At 40.3% G+C, this 17,660-nt stretch overlaps 1 protein-coding gene across 1 annotated transcript; it reads right to left on the bottom strand.

Annotated features, from left to right (window-relative positions):
* Positions 1-4,169: 4,169 nt before the first annotated feature.
* si:dkey-8e10.3 (serine/threonine-protein kinase SBK1) lies at positions 4,170-11,000 on the bottom strand. Its single transcript, XM_010891818.3, has 4 exons — positions 10,795-11,000; positions 9,435-9,615; positions 9,056-9,258; positions 4,170-6,626 (listed from the first exon to the last, which is right to left on the bottom strand). The coding sequence occupies exons 2-4, from the start codon at positions 9,595-9,597 to the stop codon at positions 5,970-5,972; spliced, it is 1,023 nt and encodes a 340-aa protein (XP_010890120.2). The 5' UTR covers positions 9,598-9,615; positions 10,795-11,000; the 3' UTR covers positions 4,170-5,969.
* Positions 11,001-17,660: the final 6,660 nt, after the last annotated feature.

The following is a 17,660-nucleotide window of genomic DNA, read 5'->3' as shown; positions in this document are numbered from 1 at the left end:
AATCAAGGGCGAGTCCAGTCAGTCAGACATTGGGGTAACACTGGGGAAAAAATATACACATTCTATGCACTTGAAATAAATATTCTGCTAATTTGACCTCGGATGACCACAGACAAGACAGTCAATTAACATCCTGGACATTCCCTACCGACAGTTAAGATCTGTTAATGCTGTGATGGGCTCGTATTGAACAACACATTGTTCCTAGAGTTATTGGACCCTTGGTAAAGACTAGCAAAAAAAGGTATAAAAAATGTATTGTTGTTAATCAGCTTGAATTTACACAAAAATCTGCTTATTATAGGCAAAAAAGTAGAATAAATGGCCGATTTATTTCAGACCGAATGTGCATTTATCTGTATTGGCATTTAATCTGCTCCAGTCATTTTTATTCGAATATTTGTTTTGCTTTTCATGTGTCCTATTTCTTTATTGTTTTTTATTCTCTGCTGCAGTTTTATATCTGGTTAAAGCTTTGGGTCACCATCAAGTCTCCAGAAATGCAATTTGATGCCACTTCAAAACCAATCAGCTATTTACTCTCATAAAGACAAATGTCAGCACTATGGTGCTACTAGGGAGCTTGTTGTATTAAGCACTGATGTGTAATGTTAGCCTAACCTGCTAAGAAAAATTCATATTTCAATCGATGTAGGCTTGGAGCAACGTGGGCCTAAATTTGTTATGTCTGGATTAAAGACAGTATATAGGGGGCAATAAATAAGAGCAGTTATGTCCCAATAAAACAGTAAATATGGTACTGATGTCCTTATAAGACAAACACAGAGATACCTTGGATAATGAAACTTTTTTTGAAAAAGTATGCGAATTGAGATCATACAGAAAAATTGCTCTATTTTCAAAACACTAACGTAACTTTGTTAAACAGACAAACAATATGAAAATATGGAAATTGGTCTTGTATCAACAGGTAACATTTTACAAAAAGTAATACAAACATTACAAGACAAGCTGGCTCATGTTTTCAATTGACATACAATGGGGAGAACATGTATTTGATACACTGCCGATTTTGCAGGTTTTCCTACTTACAAAGCATGTAGAGGTCTGTAATTTGTATCATAGGTACACTTCAACTGTGAGAGACGGATTCCAAAAATCCAGAAAATCACATTGTATGATTTTTTTATAATTTATTAGCATTTTATTGCGTGACATAAGTATTTGATCACCGACCAACCAGTAAGAATTCCAGCTCTCTCAGACCTGTTAGTTTTTCTTTAAGAAGCCCTCCTGTTCTCCACTCATTACCTGTATTAACTGCACCTGTTTGAACTCAGTACCTGTATAAAAGACACCTGTCCACACACTCAATCAAACAGACTCTGACCTCTCCACAATGGCCAAGACCAGAGAGCTGTGTAAGGACATCAGGGATAAAATTGTAGACCTGCACAAGGCTGGGATGGGCTACAGGACAATAGGCAAGCAGCTTGTTGAGAAGGCAACAACTGTTGGCGCAATTATTAGAAAATGGAAGAAGTTCAAGATGACAATCAATCTCCCTCGGTCTGGGGCTCCATGCATGATCTCACCTCGTGGGGCATCAATGATCATGAGGAAGGTGAGGGATCAGCCCAGAACTACACGGCAGGACCTGGTCAATGACCTGAAGAGAGCTGGGACCACAGTCTCAAAGAAAACCATTAGTAACACACTACGCCATCATGGATTAAAATCCTGCAGCACACGCAAGGTCCCCCTGCTCAAGCCAGTGCATTTTCAGGCCCGTCTGAAGTTTGCCAATGACCACCTGGATGATCTAGAGGAGAAATGGGAGAAGGTCATGTGGTCTGATGAGACAAAAAATAGAGCTTTTTGGTCTAAACTCCACTCACCGTGTTTGGAGGAAGAAGGATGAGTACAACCCCAAGAACAACATTTCAACAGTGAAGCATGGAGGTGGAAACATCATTCTTTGGGGATGCTTTTCTGCAAAGGGGACAGGACGACTGCACCTTATTGAGGGGAGGATGGATGGGGCCATGTATCGCGAGATCTTGACCAACAACCTCCTTCCCACTGTAAGAGCATTGAAGATGGGTCGTGGCTGGGTCTTCCAGCATGACAGCGACCCGAAATACACTGCCAGGGCAACTAAGGAGTGGCTCCGTAAGAAGCATCTCAAGGTAATGGAGTGGCCTAGCCAGTCTCCAGACCAGAACCCAATAGAAACTCTTTGGAGGGAGCTGAAATTCCGTATTGCCCAGCAACAGCCCCAAAACCTGAAGGATCTGGAGAAGGTCTGTATGGAGGAGTGGGCCAAAATCCCTGCTGCAGTGTGTGCAAACCTGGTCAGGAACTACAGGAAACATGCACTGCTTGTACATAATCATGTTAGTGAGTTTTTAAATTTCATTTTCAGACTGTGTGGACAACGAGGAATTGGGAAAGGCTTGGCAGTCCAGCAACTAGTGGATGGAAGTCTGTTGAAATAAAGATTAATCTGCTACCACCAAGAGCCACCTCTGGTTCGCCTCTGGCAATGACTCTACTCAGTTCTTAGTGCCAAAAATTATGCAAAGCACTATTTCTTTGTGAAAACAACCGTCAACAATTCTGAACTATTTTGTTTTGGGGAATTTATTTTCTGTTTTTTTCTAGAATTATTTACTCTACACAGCAAATGGGGCAATGAAATACATTAATGTCTTATGTCAGATTCAAATAATACCAAGGCCTACATGCCTGTTCTGGTATTTCTTCAGACCACACAAAAAAATTGTGTACAGCTCATACAAATCTCTTGCTATTGCTGTTTATGTCAATGAAATATTTAGCAAGAACAGCCTTGAAATAGGTGGCAGTATAATGCACACATTTGCAATAGGTCATACTTCTATGTTAGACTTATAGGTTTGGTCTGATTCAATAAAAAAAAACACTTGAATATGTTGTGGCGTAAACAGCCTAGTACACAACAGCAGGTATTAGTGTTTTTGTCAGCTTAATATTTTAAATGATGAAAAGACTGATGATTCATCTCTGTAGTTTCCTGCGAGTGTTCTGTTTACCATGCAATGTGAACATACACATGCGTACAAGTTGCATTGCAAGTCTGAAAACCACAATCTGAAGCCACATAGTTTGCTATCAGATTGCTGTGTACTGTGCAGGAAAAACAAGACAGCCGCCTTAGAAAATCGTAAAATCGACATAGATTTGGCTACAGCAAACACAAGTATGAAATGCTGTAATAAAGGTTGTGCAGTTTGAAGGGGTTTTTCAACGTGACACAAATTGCAGCTGGGATTTTTGAGGTGTCAAATGTGATGCTATGAACCGTAGTGGGTGTTTACATTGGCCGTGTCTGTGTGACGGGAGCTCTGCGCTCTAGTGAAAGATGACCCTAGTTAGTGTAACACCCTAAATATGCTGCAAAGCATGAGGGCTGCCTGATTCAGGCCTAGTGCCAAGTAACCTCCTGCCACCGGCTCACAGGACAGATCTTTCCCCTTCTCTGAGACAGCCGCGCAGCGCCACTCTTAACCTAACAAAGGCCAGGCGTCCGTCATTTGACGGCCAGCTGCAGAAGATACCAGGGGTTTTTCAATGTAAAGAAGGAACAGGGTTGTTGGAGATGGGCGAGGGGCTGTGAGTGAGGGAGAGGATGGTAGGACAGAGGGGTGAGGGAGTGAAAAGTGGCATAGTGACATTCACTTAATACCAAGGCCTACATGCCTGTTTTGGTATTAGGTGAGAGGAAGGGGTGAGGGAAGGGGGGGGTAGGTGAGAGGAAGGGGTGAGGGAGTTGGTGTTAGGTGAGAGGAAGGGGTGAGGGAGGGGGTGTTAGGTTAGAGGAAGGGGTGAGGGAGGGGGTGTTAGCTGAGAGGAAGGGGTGAGGGAGGGGGTGTTAGGTGAGAGGAAGGGGTGAGGGAGGGGGGGTAGGTGAGAGGAAGGGGTGAGGGAGGGGGGGGGTAGGTGAGAGGAAGGGGTGAGGGAGGGGGTGTTAGGTGAGAGGAAGGGGTGAGGGAGGGGGTGTTAGGTGAGAGGAAGGGGTGAGGGAGGGGGTGTTAGGTGAGAGGAACGGCTGAGGGAGGGGGGGGTAGGAATGAAAGTGGTGTGACCATGAATCAGTTACATTATAGATGGAGATTCAAAGAAGGAAAAATGATATACCCTTCACGGTGAATGAAAAGAAGCAGACAGAAGACATAAATAATCTTTATTTGTTCATACCAAAACCAGACCCAAACACTGTCAACAACTTTAAATGCAACCCCTACTCAATAATGTCTTTGAATTTCCACAAAAACAAAAAGCAGATTTCAAAGATTCATTTATATAGTTCATTGTTATGTAATGGCTCCTAATTTCATGGCTTTAATTTAAATGTAATTCAATTTAAACAACTAGGAAAGATCTGGGGCTTGCCGAAAACGTGAAAATGTCTCACTAGAGGATTATCGACATCTGTTCATAATTGTTTTCATGTTGGCATTCATTGCACTGTAGATTTATATTCTGTATATATATTTTTAAGTGTGCATTTATCAAGGTCATGTCAATAATCAAAGCACAGGCATGGTCAAACTGAGATTTAAAGAACAAACTAAACATGTGAAACACTACAAAAACACTCAGTGAATACTGGCACAGTGAACGTCTTAATTCTGCCATCTTGAATGCACTGCACAATCTCCATCTATAATATAAATTATAGAGGGAGAAGTTTACTTCGATAAGTGCGGTGAGATCTTCTAAAATACATCAACACATTGTTATAAATAACTGGTGTTTTCCTACATTCCTCAGGTCACAGCAGGTATGAATGCTTGTGATTTATGTTGCATTATTACATTCCTCAGGTTACCGCTATACACACACTTTAGTCCAGCCTCAGAGTTGGTTTGAGCTCAATCCCAATTAAATACTTCTCCTTTCAGTAAACTCTTTCAGTACACAGCTCTCCCCCTTCACTTCACATGACTCTCGGGACTGACATAAGACAGTGGCCCTCATTCATGAAACCTTCTCAGAAAAGATCTCAGATTCGAACGTTGGGAGAGATTTACGGTGATCTTTAAGTGTGATTCATGAAACTGTCGCACCTGGTTGAAATTTGCGTAGATGTCTTGGTAAATCGGATAAAGCCGTGGACGCGAGAACGCCCTGCACCTGTCATATAACACCTGTAATTTATTTGGGTGTGGTGATCAGCAGCCTATGAATGGACAGATTTCAGCATAAATTGTAGCCTGAAACAGCTAATTAACCATTTATCATTCTCCATGACAAAATCGGCGCAGTTACTGAGCACTTTCCACCACTGATTTATTTATCATCTCACTGGTCAATTTAAGACCATTTAGCTAATCAAGATGCCAGCCACCGAAATTATAACGAGTATTTATGATCTCCAAATATGTCGATACGGCCTGAGTGACTTGGGAAAACAAGGCAAGCAAGTTTATTTGTCTAGCGCATACACTAAGGCATTTCGAAGCTTACCAGGGACAAACAGATGGAAAATGCAGAATAAAGTGAAATAAATAATACAATATTAGCGTACGTTGGTGATGCAATATTTAATATTGTGGTACGTTTGTGTGTTATATTAATCATCATCTTATTTTATATTAGGCATACCTATTATTATTATGTTTGTTACTGTGGCTGTTTGTTGTTTTTCGTGATAATGATAGTCTTATTGCAAATCAAGCATGATTTTATTTTATTACGTTGGTTTACATGGTCTCCGACCAGACGTGGGTTTGATCGTAAGCGACAAATATAATATTGATGAATACCAGCTGTCGGTGAAATGTTCCTAAGATCATTTTAAGATCAAATTTGATTGTGCCCACATTTCATGAATGAGGGCCAATGAGTGTAATTCAGGTCCTTTTTTTATCGGTGCATTGTAAGAGTGGGGTCAAATGCACACATTGTGCCCCTTTAAAGTTGATTCCATGAACCGGAGGTGATTTACACAGGTGTCTCAGAGCTCATTCCATCTCCTTCTGGACAGAACTGCTCTGTGAGGTGGAGTAGGTTGCGCTGAACTTGCCATTCTCCGGTTGCAGTCCATTGGCGTCCACTAGAGTCGGCATCAACCAGTCCTTTTCCACATAGGACCTAACCTCTCCTACCGTGCTCCTCTTGTTAGCATCCAGCGCCAACAGCCTGCTGAACATCTCCATGGCATCAGGGGTGAATCTCTTCCACAGCGGTGGGACATCCTCCAAATTGGGTGCCTGGCACCAATCAGCAAACTCCTGGTAGAAGTCATCGGAGGCCATGCAGCGCTCCCAGGGGAAGTAACCAGTGAGGATGCAGAAGATAACCACACCAAAAGCCCAGGTGTCCAGGCTGGGCTCCACGCTGAGCGGCGTTGCCGTCACCTCCGTCTGGCCCTCTTCCAAAGCCACGGCGCACAGCTCCGGGGCCATGTAGGGCAGCGTGCCAGAGATGAAGCGGATCAGTGTGCCCTTCTTCTGAGCCAGGCCGAAGTCCGCCAGTTTGACCCGGCAGCAGTGGCTGTCCAGCAGCAGGATGTTCTCAGGCTTTATGTCGCGGTGGACAAGGCCGTGCTCATGGATGAACTCCAGGGCACTGGCGATCTGCAGGACGCAACGCTTCACCGCACACTCCGGGATACCCACCTGGGGATAAATAGGTGGAACCGTGGGAAGACCGAGACCACAGTTTGTCCATGGCATATAATCCACAACACCAACTGACATCACATTGTTCCAACATTTCTGTCCCCCTGACTGGCAACTGGTGGAGTAACTTGATTCAACTCTGTTTTAACAGCTCATATTTACAACAAACACAATAAATCACCTCTGGAGATTCAACTCACCACCAATGGTGTGCCGCTGTTGTAGTTATTTAGCTAGATTCACTGTTGTGGCATCTGTCTTAGCATCGTCTTTTGCTGTGACTGTTGGTCTTTTCTTTCTCTCTTCTTGATCGCTTAAGGCTTATACGCTAACAAAACCATGGGCAACTGGCGCATACTGCCCACTGCCCCCATTTTTGTGGCCTCCGCACAACTCAGTCGGACTCATCCTACTTTTGAGAGTTAGACTTGGCGAAAACACATCTCCAATTTTGCTGGGTTGTTGTGGATAATAATTTTTTAACTGACAGGGTTAAAGGTCACAAACTCACCCTTCTTTAAGAACTAGGGGATCAGAGACTGACTCAGCACCATACAGGGATGAAAGAGTGGATGACGGACATGTCTGTCTAGTCTTGTCCCGGTCTAGCTGCTCCTTATGGAAAGCTCATTTGTAAACTAGAATACCCTACTCTGGGCACTTAGGTTCCAGCACATACATCCTGATTGGGCAAGTTGTGTGAGAAGAAATGTAACGGCGTTGCAATATTTGCATCTGTGAAAACATTTAGATCTTCAACTGAGTTGCATGAGTGAACCTAGGTCATAATCACACATTAGATATTACGAAATAAGGAAGGGAGTAGCACAATTGAGAGCAAAGATTTTTGTTTTCCTGAGGAAATACCTACTACACATCAAGGCTCCTTTATATTCTTAACTCCACTTCCTGTCCTCCATTTCTACATTCCCTTGATCCTTTATTTTCATGTTTATATTTCCTTCTTTCTTAACTTACTTTAGTTCTTTCCTAATTAAAAGGGAACTATAAATAGGAAATAGGAAGAAGAAAACTGCGTGCCAGAATCTGAGTAAATCCAAAAATGTAAAGGAGGAAAGACGCTTGGAAAGTAAAGAAAAAGAGTTAACAACAAGAAAGTAGGAAATAGGACATTGATCTAAGCTAAGCAAAATAAATTAGCTAGAAAAAAGTAGAGGAGAAATGTTCTGCTCGCAAATGTTTTACTGTGCAGCCCTGATATTCTCTTCTTTCAAAGTAACATTTGCGAGTTTAATTTGTGCGCGCTGTTCCTTGGGCACACCTTTTGGTGGCTCTGTGCAGCCCAGCCAAAATGTCTGTGTGCCTGACTTGGTGTTCAACCAAAATGTCTGTGTGCCTGACTCAGTGTTTGCTCAATGAATTATGTTTCATCTTGATCAACAGCTTCATCTCAAGTGTGCTTCCCCTAATGACATATTCTCACAGGACACTCTGGCTGCTCTCAGATTTTGCCACTAATTAGACTGGCTCATAATGTCATAAGAATAATTCACTAATTAGACTGGCTCATAATGTCATAAGGATAATTCACTAATTAGACTGGCTCAGGATGTCATAAGAATAATTCACTAATTTGACTGGCTCATAATGTCATAAGAATAATTCACTAATTAGACTGGCTCATAATGTTATAAGGATAATTCACTAATTAGACTGGCTCATGATGTCATAAGAATAATTCACTCATTAGACTGGCTCATAATGTCGTAAGGATAATTCACTAATTAGACTGGCTCATAATGTCATAAGAATAATTCACTAATTAGACTGGCTCATAGTGTCATAAGGATAATTCACTAATTAGACTGGCTCATAATGTCATAAGGATAATTCACTAATTAGACTGGCTCATAATGTCATAAGGATAATTCACTAATTAGACTGGCTCATGATGTCATAAGAATAATTCACTAATTAGACTGGCTCATAATGTCATAAGGATAATTCACTAATTAGACTGGCTCATAATGTCATAAGGATAATTCTCTAATTAGACTGGCTCATAATGTCATAAGGATAATTCACTTCTCTAACCAAATGAAGGTTTAAGTTAGCCCCAAAAAATGTTAGTTCACACAAAATCTTATTCACACAAAATACAATCTTAATTATTAGCCACTGGTCATTGTATTCTTCTAAAAAATATGTACAACATATTTTTAGTGTGCATTTTTATTTTGGGCCCACCCAACTAAAATAATTGTCTATTTGAGCATGTTGTAACAGCTCTGGTGTCATTATGCCCATTCTAACATTAATTAGAAGACTGCATATAGAAACATTTATTATAACATTTATTATTGCAAAAGGTTTTATGCATATAGACATTCCAAACGGGTGTACATTGACGATATAAACACTTTATAAATACAGTAGGTCAGATATGTATTGTATAATAATCTTACTTTTGGTTGGATGACGGCAAAAAGGTCCCTCCCAATTACAAGCTCCTGGGCAAAGCCGTAGTGCTCATTGGACTGGAAGGCAATTCCGAAGAGACCTACAATGCAGGGGTGGCAGGAGAGATGCAAGGAGATGCAGTACTCCCGCAGGAATCCCTGGAGTTTGGTGGAGGCTTTTGGCATCACTTTCAAAGCCATCGGTGTTCCTGCAAGACATGCATCATTTTTATTTTCATAACAACTTGGCGTAATTCATGAGCAAAAGGTGACAGGATATGTTTTGAAGTGATATTAAATCAATGAAGGATGTATGGTATAACTGAACTAAAACAAAAGCCCTGGTTCTGTCTGCGTTCTACAGTATTACGAGTGGGCTACTTACCCCTACAACGATGGGTAACCAGCAGTACCTTGCCGTACTTCCCCCGGCCGATCTCCTTGATAATGTTGAAGTGCTCTTTGATCTCCAGGTGGCTCAGACTCTGGGCTGTCAGCTCCATCAGTTCATCAATCAGACTCCCGTCTGCAAGGCCCAGTTCAATCATCTCCCGGTCTGTCTGTCACTAATCAAACAATCAGAGATCCACGTGTTAATGTTTGTTAATGTCAATTTATACTTTTCTTTTTCAAGCCTTTCCTGATAAGGAATCTACCCAACTCTGTCTGACTTGTTGCTGCTAAGAATCACTTGCCCAGCCAGCCGGCACTGCTTCTGTCCCACTATCCCACAGTTACTTCTATTGTGTACAGTGTGCACGACACACTGCACTCGCTACGAAACCTACCATTTTACTGTATTACATGGCGTGAAACATTGCTGGGATTAGATTGAGTTTGGTAGACATGGTGCAGGTGTTCTGAATTATCAGTGCATATTTCTATGACAGGGTGGATTACTTGGGTGTCAGAACAGGCATTCTGTATGGCCTGGATATGTTAGCATATCTTTGACAGCCTAAATACTTCTCCAAGATGTTTGTTTTGTGTAGGCAGAGTTCAAATAAAATACCAAAATAATGACACAGTCTGCCGAAAATTACTTGAGATTCACTGTTGGTTGCAACATGATATTTGCAGCTGTAATTGTAGCAGTAACCTAATATTGTAAATGTAATATTACAAACTTAATGGTGACAACCGAATGTTCAAAATCAACATATATTGAATTTATGCAACAAAATTTATTTTAGACATCCTATTTTAAAATTGCCAATTTATTGCTAAAATATTAACATTTATAGCTATTTATTTGAAATGGATGTATGTGTATTTTATTTCACACCAAACATTTAACAAATTCTACCTATAAAATAATTTATATTTATAGTTAAGTTGGAGCATAATATTGACATTTTCAATATTTTACAATCATTAAGGACATTTTGACAGGCACACATTTAATATTGATACTGTAATTTGTAAATGTAACAATTTATACAAAATATTGTGTTTTTGTTCATGTATTTTTTATGTATTATGCATTATCATCACAAATAATCCTGTTTTGAAATACCACAAGCCCTTTCTGCTAGAATTATTAATGCACATTTTGCATACATTAATTATAAAATTGGTACCTCAGGACATTGCCAAATCCTATACTCATATGATAAAAAAAATATTTTTTTTGTTGCAGAAATATGTAATGTATCTATTGCTTTTGAAATTACATTAATCTTAATCATAAAAAAAACACTTAAATCGAAAAGCTCATAGGAAAACGGACTCATTAATTGCCTTACCTCTTCAGTAGAGTATCACACTAGCCGTGATCAACAGACATTCACACTAACTACACCATATACACAACTGGCATGCGACTTGCATACATGTGCTAATTAGCGTAATGGAGCTCAGGTTTAGCGAGTTTCTCCCGTCCCTCTGTCACCTTACTGCAGCTGTGATGTGGATCAGAGTGCCGTGTGGCTGGAGGACTGGACCAGGCTATGAGGACAGCGCTGCTACTGCTTAGCTACCGTTATAGCTACTAGGGCACTAGTCGACTTCAACAGCTGATTACAAATGGGCTATTGCAAAGGGCATTCACAGACACACACACACACACACAGCTTTATAAGGCAGAAGCACTGTAACTGCTGTGAGAGGATTAAAGGTTTTGTCTGTACAGACGATACATGTATGGGCTTATTTACACACTCACACAAATATACACCAAGGAACTAAGAGTACAAGGGCTCATTCTAATGTAACCTCTCATGTACTCAATGCTCACAGAACTGCACCTATGAAATCCCAAACTGTCAGGACCGCACCTATGAAATCCCAAACTGTCAGGACTACACCTATGAAATCCCAAACTGTCAGGCCTGCAGCTATGAAATCCCAAACATTCCACCAATGTAGGGTTATCTTTAATGCAGACTTGAGCATAGTGCAGAGAGAATAGTGAGTTTGTCCTCTATCACTGTCCAGTCACAAATAAAATAGAAATATGTGCTTTCAATAAATGAAATGTATTTGTGCAATGATTTTGAAAGCATGCATTCACTTTTTTTCCCATTTTTACAGTTGAAACCACAAAAAAAAAAAATCCACCACATTGTATGTAAGTCCTTGTCGCTCTGTAACCAAGCCTACGTAAGCACCCTGATTATTTGCTGTTTGAAGAGACCACGTATCCCTGAGCTGACTAGATATCCACACCACACATGGTGTGGTTAAACTGTCATTTCTGACATGAACATTGATAAGAAATTGATTCATTACAAAAATAAAAATGCATAAATAGCGTACCATATATAGTAACTAGTGTTGCACTCAGCCGAATGGATCCAGCTTTGTATTAATTTTTGGCCAGCTGGGTCTCTACTGGATTGTCCCAACTGAAATGAATCTAGGTCCAACGCAACAGGGGGCTTATCTGCAGATCCTGAAGTGCTAGCCATGAATGCACTCAAGCGGTGGCACTCAAACACAGAAAAACAAATCAACAAGGGTCTTCATGGGGCAACCTGGAATAGTCTGGTTGTCTCCAGAGTCCTCACTCATCACCCCTGTTGTTCTGGGTTCCACAACATGCTCTGTGTTGTTGTTTCTGGTATGGCTGATACAATCTGATTTCCTAATATGTTTTCTTGAAGGTGTATTTAATCAAGTACTGAATGTCATTTTTCTGCAAAACTGTTATGTAATTAAAATGTGCTGTAATTTGTAAAAGCATCAGTAATTGTTCCTGGTGGGCCCTGGCAAACGGTTTTGGAGATACAGGTTAAGCCCAGTCCGGGACAAAAAAATCAAGTTCAACGAAGTAACTCTATTGGGCTAGATTTTTTAATCTGCTTACAAGAACTCGGTTTACATGGTTTGTCTAGATGGTTGATGCTCAGAATATTTAATTGTCAGAGTTGACCCAGGCTCTCTTGTTCTGGATCTTTAACTGCTGACCCATCCCCAGAGTCAGTAAGGAATGGGATTACGGAGTGGTGTAGAAAGAAAACCAGATCAACTCTGCTGCAATCAGGCTAACATTCCCGAATATGCATTTCACTAGAAGTGTATAACTACCAGCTGTTCTTGACATTAGTCACAGAGCCTGTTCAGCATGTGTATTAAGTTTGGTTCTACAGTTCACGATTCTTCAGAGGTAGAACAATGTATGTTATCGTTTTTTATACTTAGATAGCAGACCTTTGGGTTATTGGGTGTCTCCCTACATCTCAAAACATACACTCACACTTCCAGGCCACCTGCTGTTCGGAGAAAATACGCATTAATTGTCTGTAATTATATAGGGTGTCAGATATCTTCATCGTGATAAACTGCAGCTTTACTGTCCAGTGTCAATGACACATGGTCTTACATAGAGCACACTCATTGACAGATCCTGAAGCAACCTCACGTCCCAGAGCCTTTCAGCTGCTTACGGCAGGAACTAGTCAAGCCAAGACCTCAGCATCATCAAATCACTGGAACAAACCCCTCAACTACTGTTAATATGGAGCTACTGACAATGTGTCATATGTAATTATTATACTTTTTCAAGTAGCACCAAATGAGGACAGACAAACAGTTATTAATTCAAGAGGGCAGCAGATCTGTGTGCTCTTGTGAGGGCGCGTGTGTAAAAAGCCTTTCTAAAGGAGATGGGTTTCACAGCGCCAACTGCTGAAGGAGTGGATGAAGACAGACAGCCGATAGTATCTGTCCGGTATGCCACTCATACCAGTGAGCATGGCCCATTTGGGCCTCTGAGGGGCCCTGTAATGACTAGGGAGTCATTAGGCCCCTGGGACTCACACGTTCAGAATAGTCGTATGCGTCTATTCACCTAGGAAGTAACAATATTTCCGTCCGTTTGTCCGGCAACACCAAACACCGTACAATAGTTGCAAGTGCCTAGTGGGTTAAATCTTGGTAGTTAATAAAGGTATTCAAAGTGTTCAGCACGGCCCAGGAAAAGATCAAACAACAGAGATGGAGCCAGCGCGGCCGGGCCGGATTCGGGTTATGTGGCACATGGCACAGCTCTGCCCTCAGTCATGTCGCTGCTGACCACTATCAGTTTCTCTGACATGCCAGAGTCCCCACAGACCTAATCCTGCTGCAGTCGGGCGTGTGGTAGCAGCGTTAATTGGGCTAATTGTCATGCATGAGCCTTCCTGCACCCGGGCCTTGTGGTGTTATTCCTGAGTGACGGCGTGGCTGAAGAGTTCCGTTGGGTTTTCAGGGGCACCAGCGTATCTGAAATAAATCCTCTCTGTCTTCCATGTGACAGGGACCGTGTGTTGTTTTGTCAACAAAGAGCGTTACGGAAGAGTCTTGTCTTACCACAGCCCCTCTATGAATAGCTTGTCAAAGTCCCAGTACTCTGTCATCGTGTTCAGTGCATGTGCTATGCCTTTACTTCAGCGTAAATTAAAAGCAGTGGTAGGCTGTTGATTGGAGATCTTTTGTTAAAAAAATATTTTTTGATATTTTCACTTGTTGCTGTTCAGTCAAAATATCATTTACACTGTTTTAATAATGAATAAGCAATGCAATAATTATAATAAAAAACTACAAAACAATAATAAAGTCAAAATGGATTGGGTAGAAAGTCAATTTTTCTCAATTTCTCTCTCCTGAATGTGTTCGCCACTAAAAAGGACACAGACAATTGCAGCTTGCTTTTATTACTTTTTATAGCACACACATTCTATGAATTACAATTCATGGTCATTACAAAGTGAAGTCACTGACATCCCTCCACGTTTCTACAGCACAGTGGCTCAAGTGAGTATTTATAGCATTGAGCTGATGCAGTTTACAAGCACTGGTAATGAAGTGTAAAGCGTTGTGACCTATGTCATGGTGACATGTTGGCAACAAAGGTAACTACTCTAATCCTTTACACCGTTGATTCCTGTGTTCATCTCAGCCTTTCTCTTTTGAATAGATGACATAGGCGACAGAAACATACTAATCTCTCTCTCCTTCTGCCTTCCCCTCCCTCTTTACGGAGAATTGTCCCTTAGAATCAACATTTAGCAACTGACATCTCAATCTCTGTATTTGAAACCCATTTGAAAACTTGTATTAATGACACACTGTCCATAAGCTCTGACAAAGTAAAGTATATTAAGAATCTGGAAGAATACTCTATTTAGCAATGAGTTCTGTCCCCACTGTGTTCCCGACGTGTTCCCAATGTGTTATCACATTTCAGAAAAATCTATTGTAGGATTAAGATGAAGAGGAATTTTTGGCCGCTACATTTAGAAATGTCTTTTTGTTAAACAATCTTGGGCAGTTGTGTATAAAATAGTACAATTTCCTTTTTTTGTAAACACTCATTTAATTATTTGTTTTGTTTAGTGAATTTTGTTCATCTTTTTCAATGGCGTTAGCACTTTCTCACCCAACATACTTAATCTGAATCTTGATTTTCATGGATGTACTAAAAGAATAATTGTAGCATTAATAACAGCAGTAACAACAGGTATGTCTACATTATGTTGTTGGTAAATAACAATGTTTTGGCTTTGATCTGCAACATTATGTCTGCTCCTGTCACACACACACACACACACACCAACACAAAGTAATTTAATGTTTGCTTATTCACTGTAGAGGCCATATCAAATTGGCAGTTAAATGCTGCCATCTACTGAAAACAAACTGTCTCTGAAATTCTCATGTTCATAGTGATCATATCAGATTAAAACATTAAGCAAACTATCTGTAACCTTGCAGAATGAAGCATGCTAAATTCTGCAAGATGTTAACCAATATCCTAAATAAAAAATGTTCCCAATGAAATAGACTCTGTATCCCTGTCAATTTCCCTGTGAATATCCCCTGTACCACAGTAAGGTAAATTATTAACAATTGGAGAGAATTTGGCACAATTGTCAATCTGTCTGATGAGACCAAAGTATAGCGTTTTGGCCTAAGCACTTTGTTCTGCTTTATCTTGGAGTTACCTAGTCAATGCCCAGAACTTAATCCAATTGAGAACATTTTGAAAATTGCTGTTTACCAAAGGTCCCCATTCAACTTCCCCCAGCTTAAGCAATTTTGCAAAGAAGAATGGGCAAAAGTTGCTGTGTCCGGATGTGCCAAGCTGGCAGAGACTTATCCAATTAACTTATGGCTCTAATTGCTCCCTCTACCAGATATTGACTAAAGGGGCTGAATGCTTACGCAATCAACTATTTTCTATTTGGAATTTGTAATTAATTGTTACACAATAAATTGTTGTAACACAATAAAATGTGGACAATCTTGAATACCTACGAGAGTTTCTGTTGTTAAATTGTGAACAAGCAGGAGGGAAGGATACACCTGAAGTGGCCACAATAGGCCATAGCCCTTTATACATCACTATCACTCTAGACTCTCGCTTCACCTACTGGTGCCTACATCAGTGGTCAAGATTTAAAATACATTGTTGATCACTGTGATGACACTGTTATAATTCAAACAAAACAAGACTAGTATCTTCCTGATTGTGTTGCTCTATGTCCAAGTACATTTGGACGTTCTGTTTCAATTGTGTATTCAATTTTATTTTTATATGTTATATGATACTCCAACATAGGCATAAGCACTATATAACTTCACTGTGTTTCCAACTGTTGCTAGTCTAGCCCTACTCTATCAGGAGTAGTTACATTGATTGGAGTGACAGGGTGGGCAGGGTCTTCTGACCTGCCTGGGTTCCAGCAGGGAGAGCTCTTCTTGATGACAATCTCATCTCTATTTGGATGGATGAGTTCCATTCAAAGATGACTGAGGTGATGTACCGTAAAAACAGTGCCTTTTTTCTGGTCTTGCTACGGAGTTCCTGGGTATTTCTTATTTTGTAAGGATCTAAAGTAAAGACCGAAGCTCTGACTATTACACCTACACCACCCAGACTGCCATTATGTCCTCTGACACAGTTAGTTTTATGAGGTGCCACGTTCACCACAGTCACCTTTTATAGTTAACCTATACAGTCTACCTTAAGAATATGTCTGTCCTTGTTTTCTTTTTCTTACGAAGACCAAAAATAACTGGAAATATAGTTAATCAAGGGTATTTCGAGCTTGTAGGGACATTTGCAAGTACACATTGAAAATTGGGGTTAGCATAGGGTTAGGTAATAACAGTTAGGGTTTGGTTTAACATAAACTCAAAATGGAAAACAAAAAATATGTGTGTGTGTGAGTAATTTGGGTCTATGTGTACAAATAGAGAACTGCAAAAATTATAAAACCTAAAAATTAAGCAGTCCCAACAGGGTTTTTTGGCAACAAGTAAGGAAAATGTGATTTCTGGGCTGGGGGTGTAGGGTTATGAAAAAATGTACAATTGGGTAACGTGTCAGAATTGAGGTTACATTTAGGATTAATCATCAGCCTTTATGTTCAGGGCTAGGATTAGAGTTAGGGCTGTCGAATCAATGGAGGTTAAGAGCTCAGGGGTTACTCACTGTGATTTAATGGAAGGAAGACCAGACCAATAAACAGCTACGGGTGAACAATTCAACAGCATGTGAAGTAATTCAATACAAAAGGTCAAATATATAATTTTAAATGAAAACTCTCATCAAGTCGATAAGTGTTACAGGAAAAAATGCTTTACAGAGAGAAATACATACATATATTAATGAAAAAATAAATATTCATGAAGAAATACATATTTTGTCACCCTTTTTTAGAAAGAAAGCATCCTCATTGTTTGTGTAATGTGCTTCAGTCTCGGTTATTGTTTGTGTAATGTGCTTCAGTCTCAGTTATTGTTTGTGTTATGTGCTTCAGTCTCAGTTATTGTTTGTGTTATGTGGTTCAGTCTCGGTTATTGTTTGTGTTATGTGCTTCAGTCTCGGTTATTGTTTGTGTTATGTGCTTCAGTCTCAGTTATTGTTTGTGTTATGTGCTTCAGTCTCAGTTATTGTTTGTGTTATGTGCTTCAGTCTCAGTTATTGTTTGTGTTATGTGCTTCAGTCTCAGTTATTGTTTGTGTTATGTGCTTCAGTCTCAGTTATTGTTTGTGTTATGTGCTTCAGTCTCAGTTATTGTTTGTGTAATGTGCTTCAGTCTCGGTTATTGTTAGTGTTATGTGCTTCAGTCTCGGTTGTGCCTCTCCTTTTGTTGTTTTCGTCTTCGTCAGTAAATGATAAAAT

This window comes from Esox lucius, chromosome 12 (genome assembly GCF_011004845.1).
Source record: "Esox lucius isolate fEsoLuc1 chromosome 12, fEsoLuc1.pri, whole genome shotgun sequence".
In the NCBI taxonomy this organism is placed as follows: domain Eukaryota; kingdom Metazoa; phylum Chordata; class Actinopteri; order Esociformes; family Esocidae; genus Esox; species Esox lucius.
This window is presented reverse-complemented; position numbering and strand designations above follow the sequence as displayed.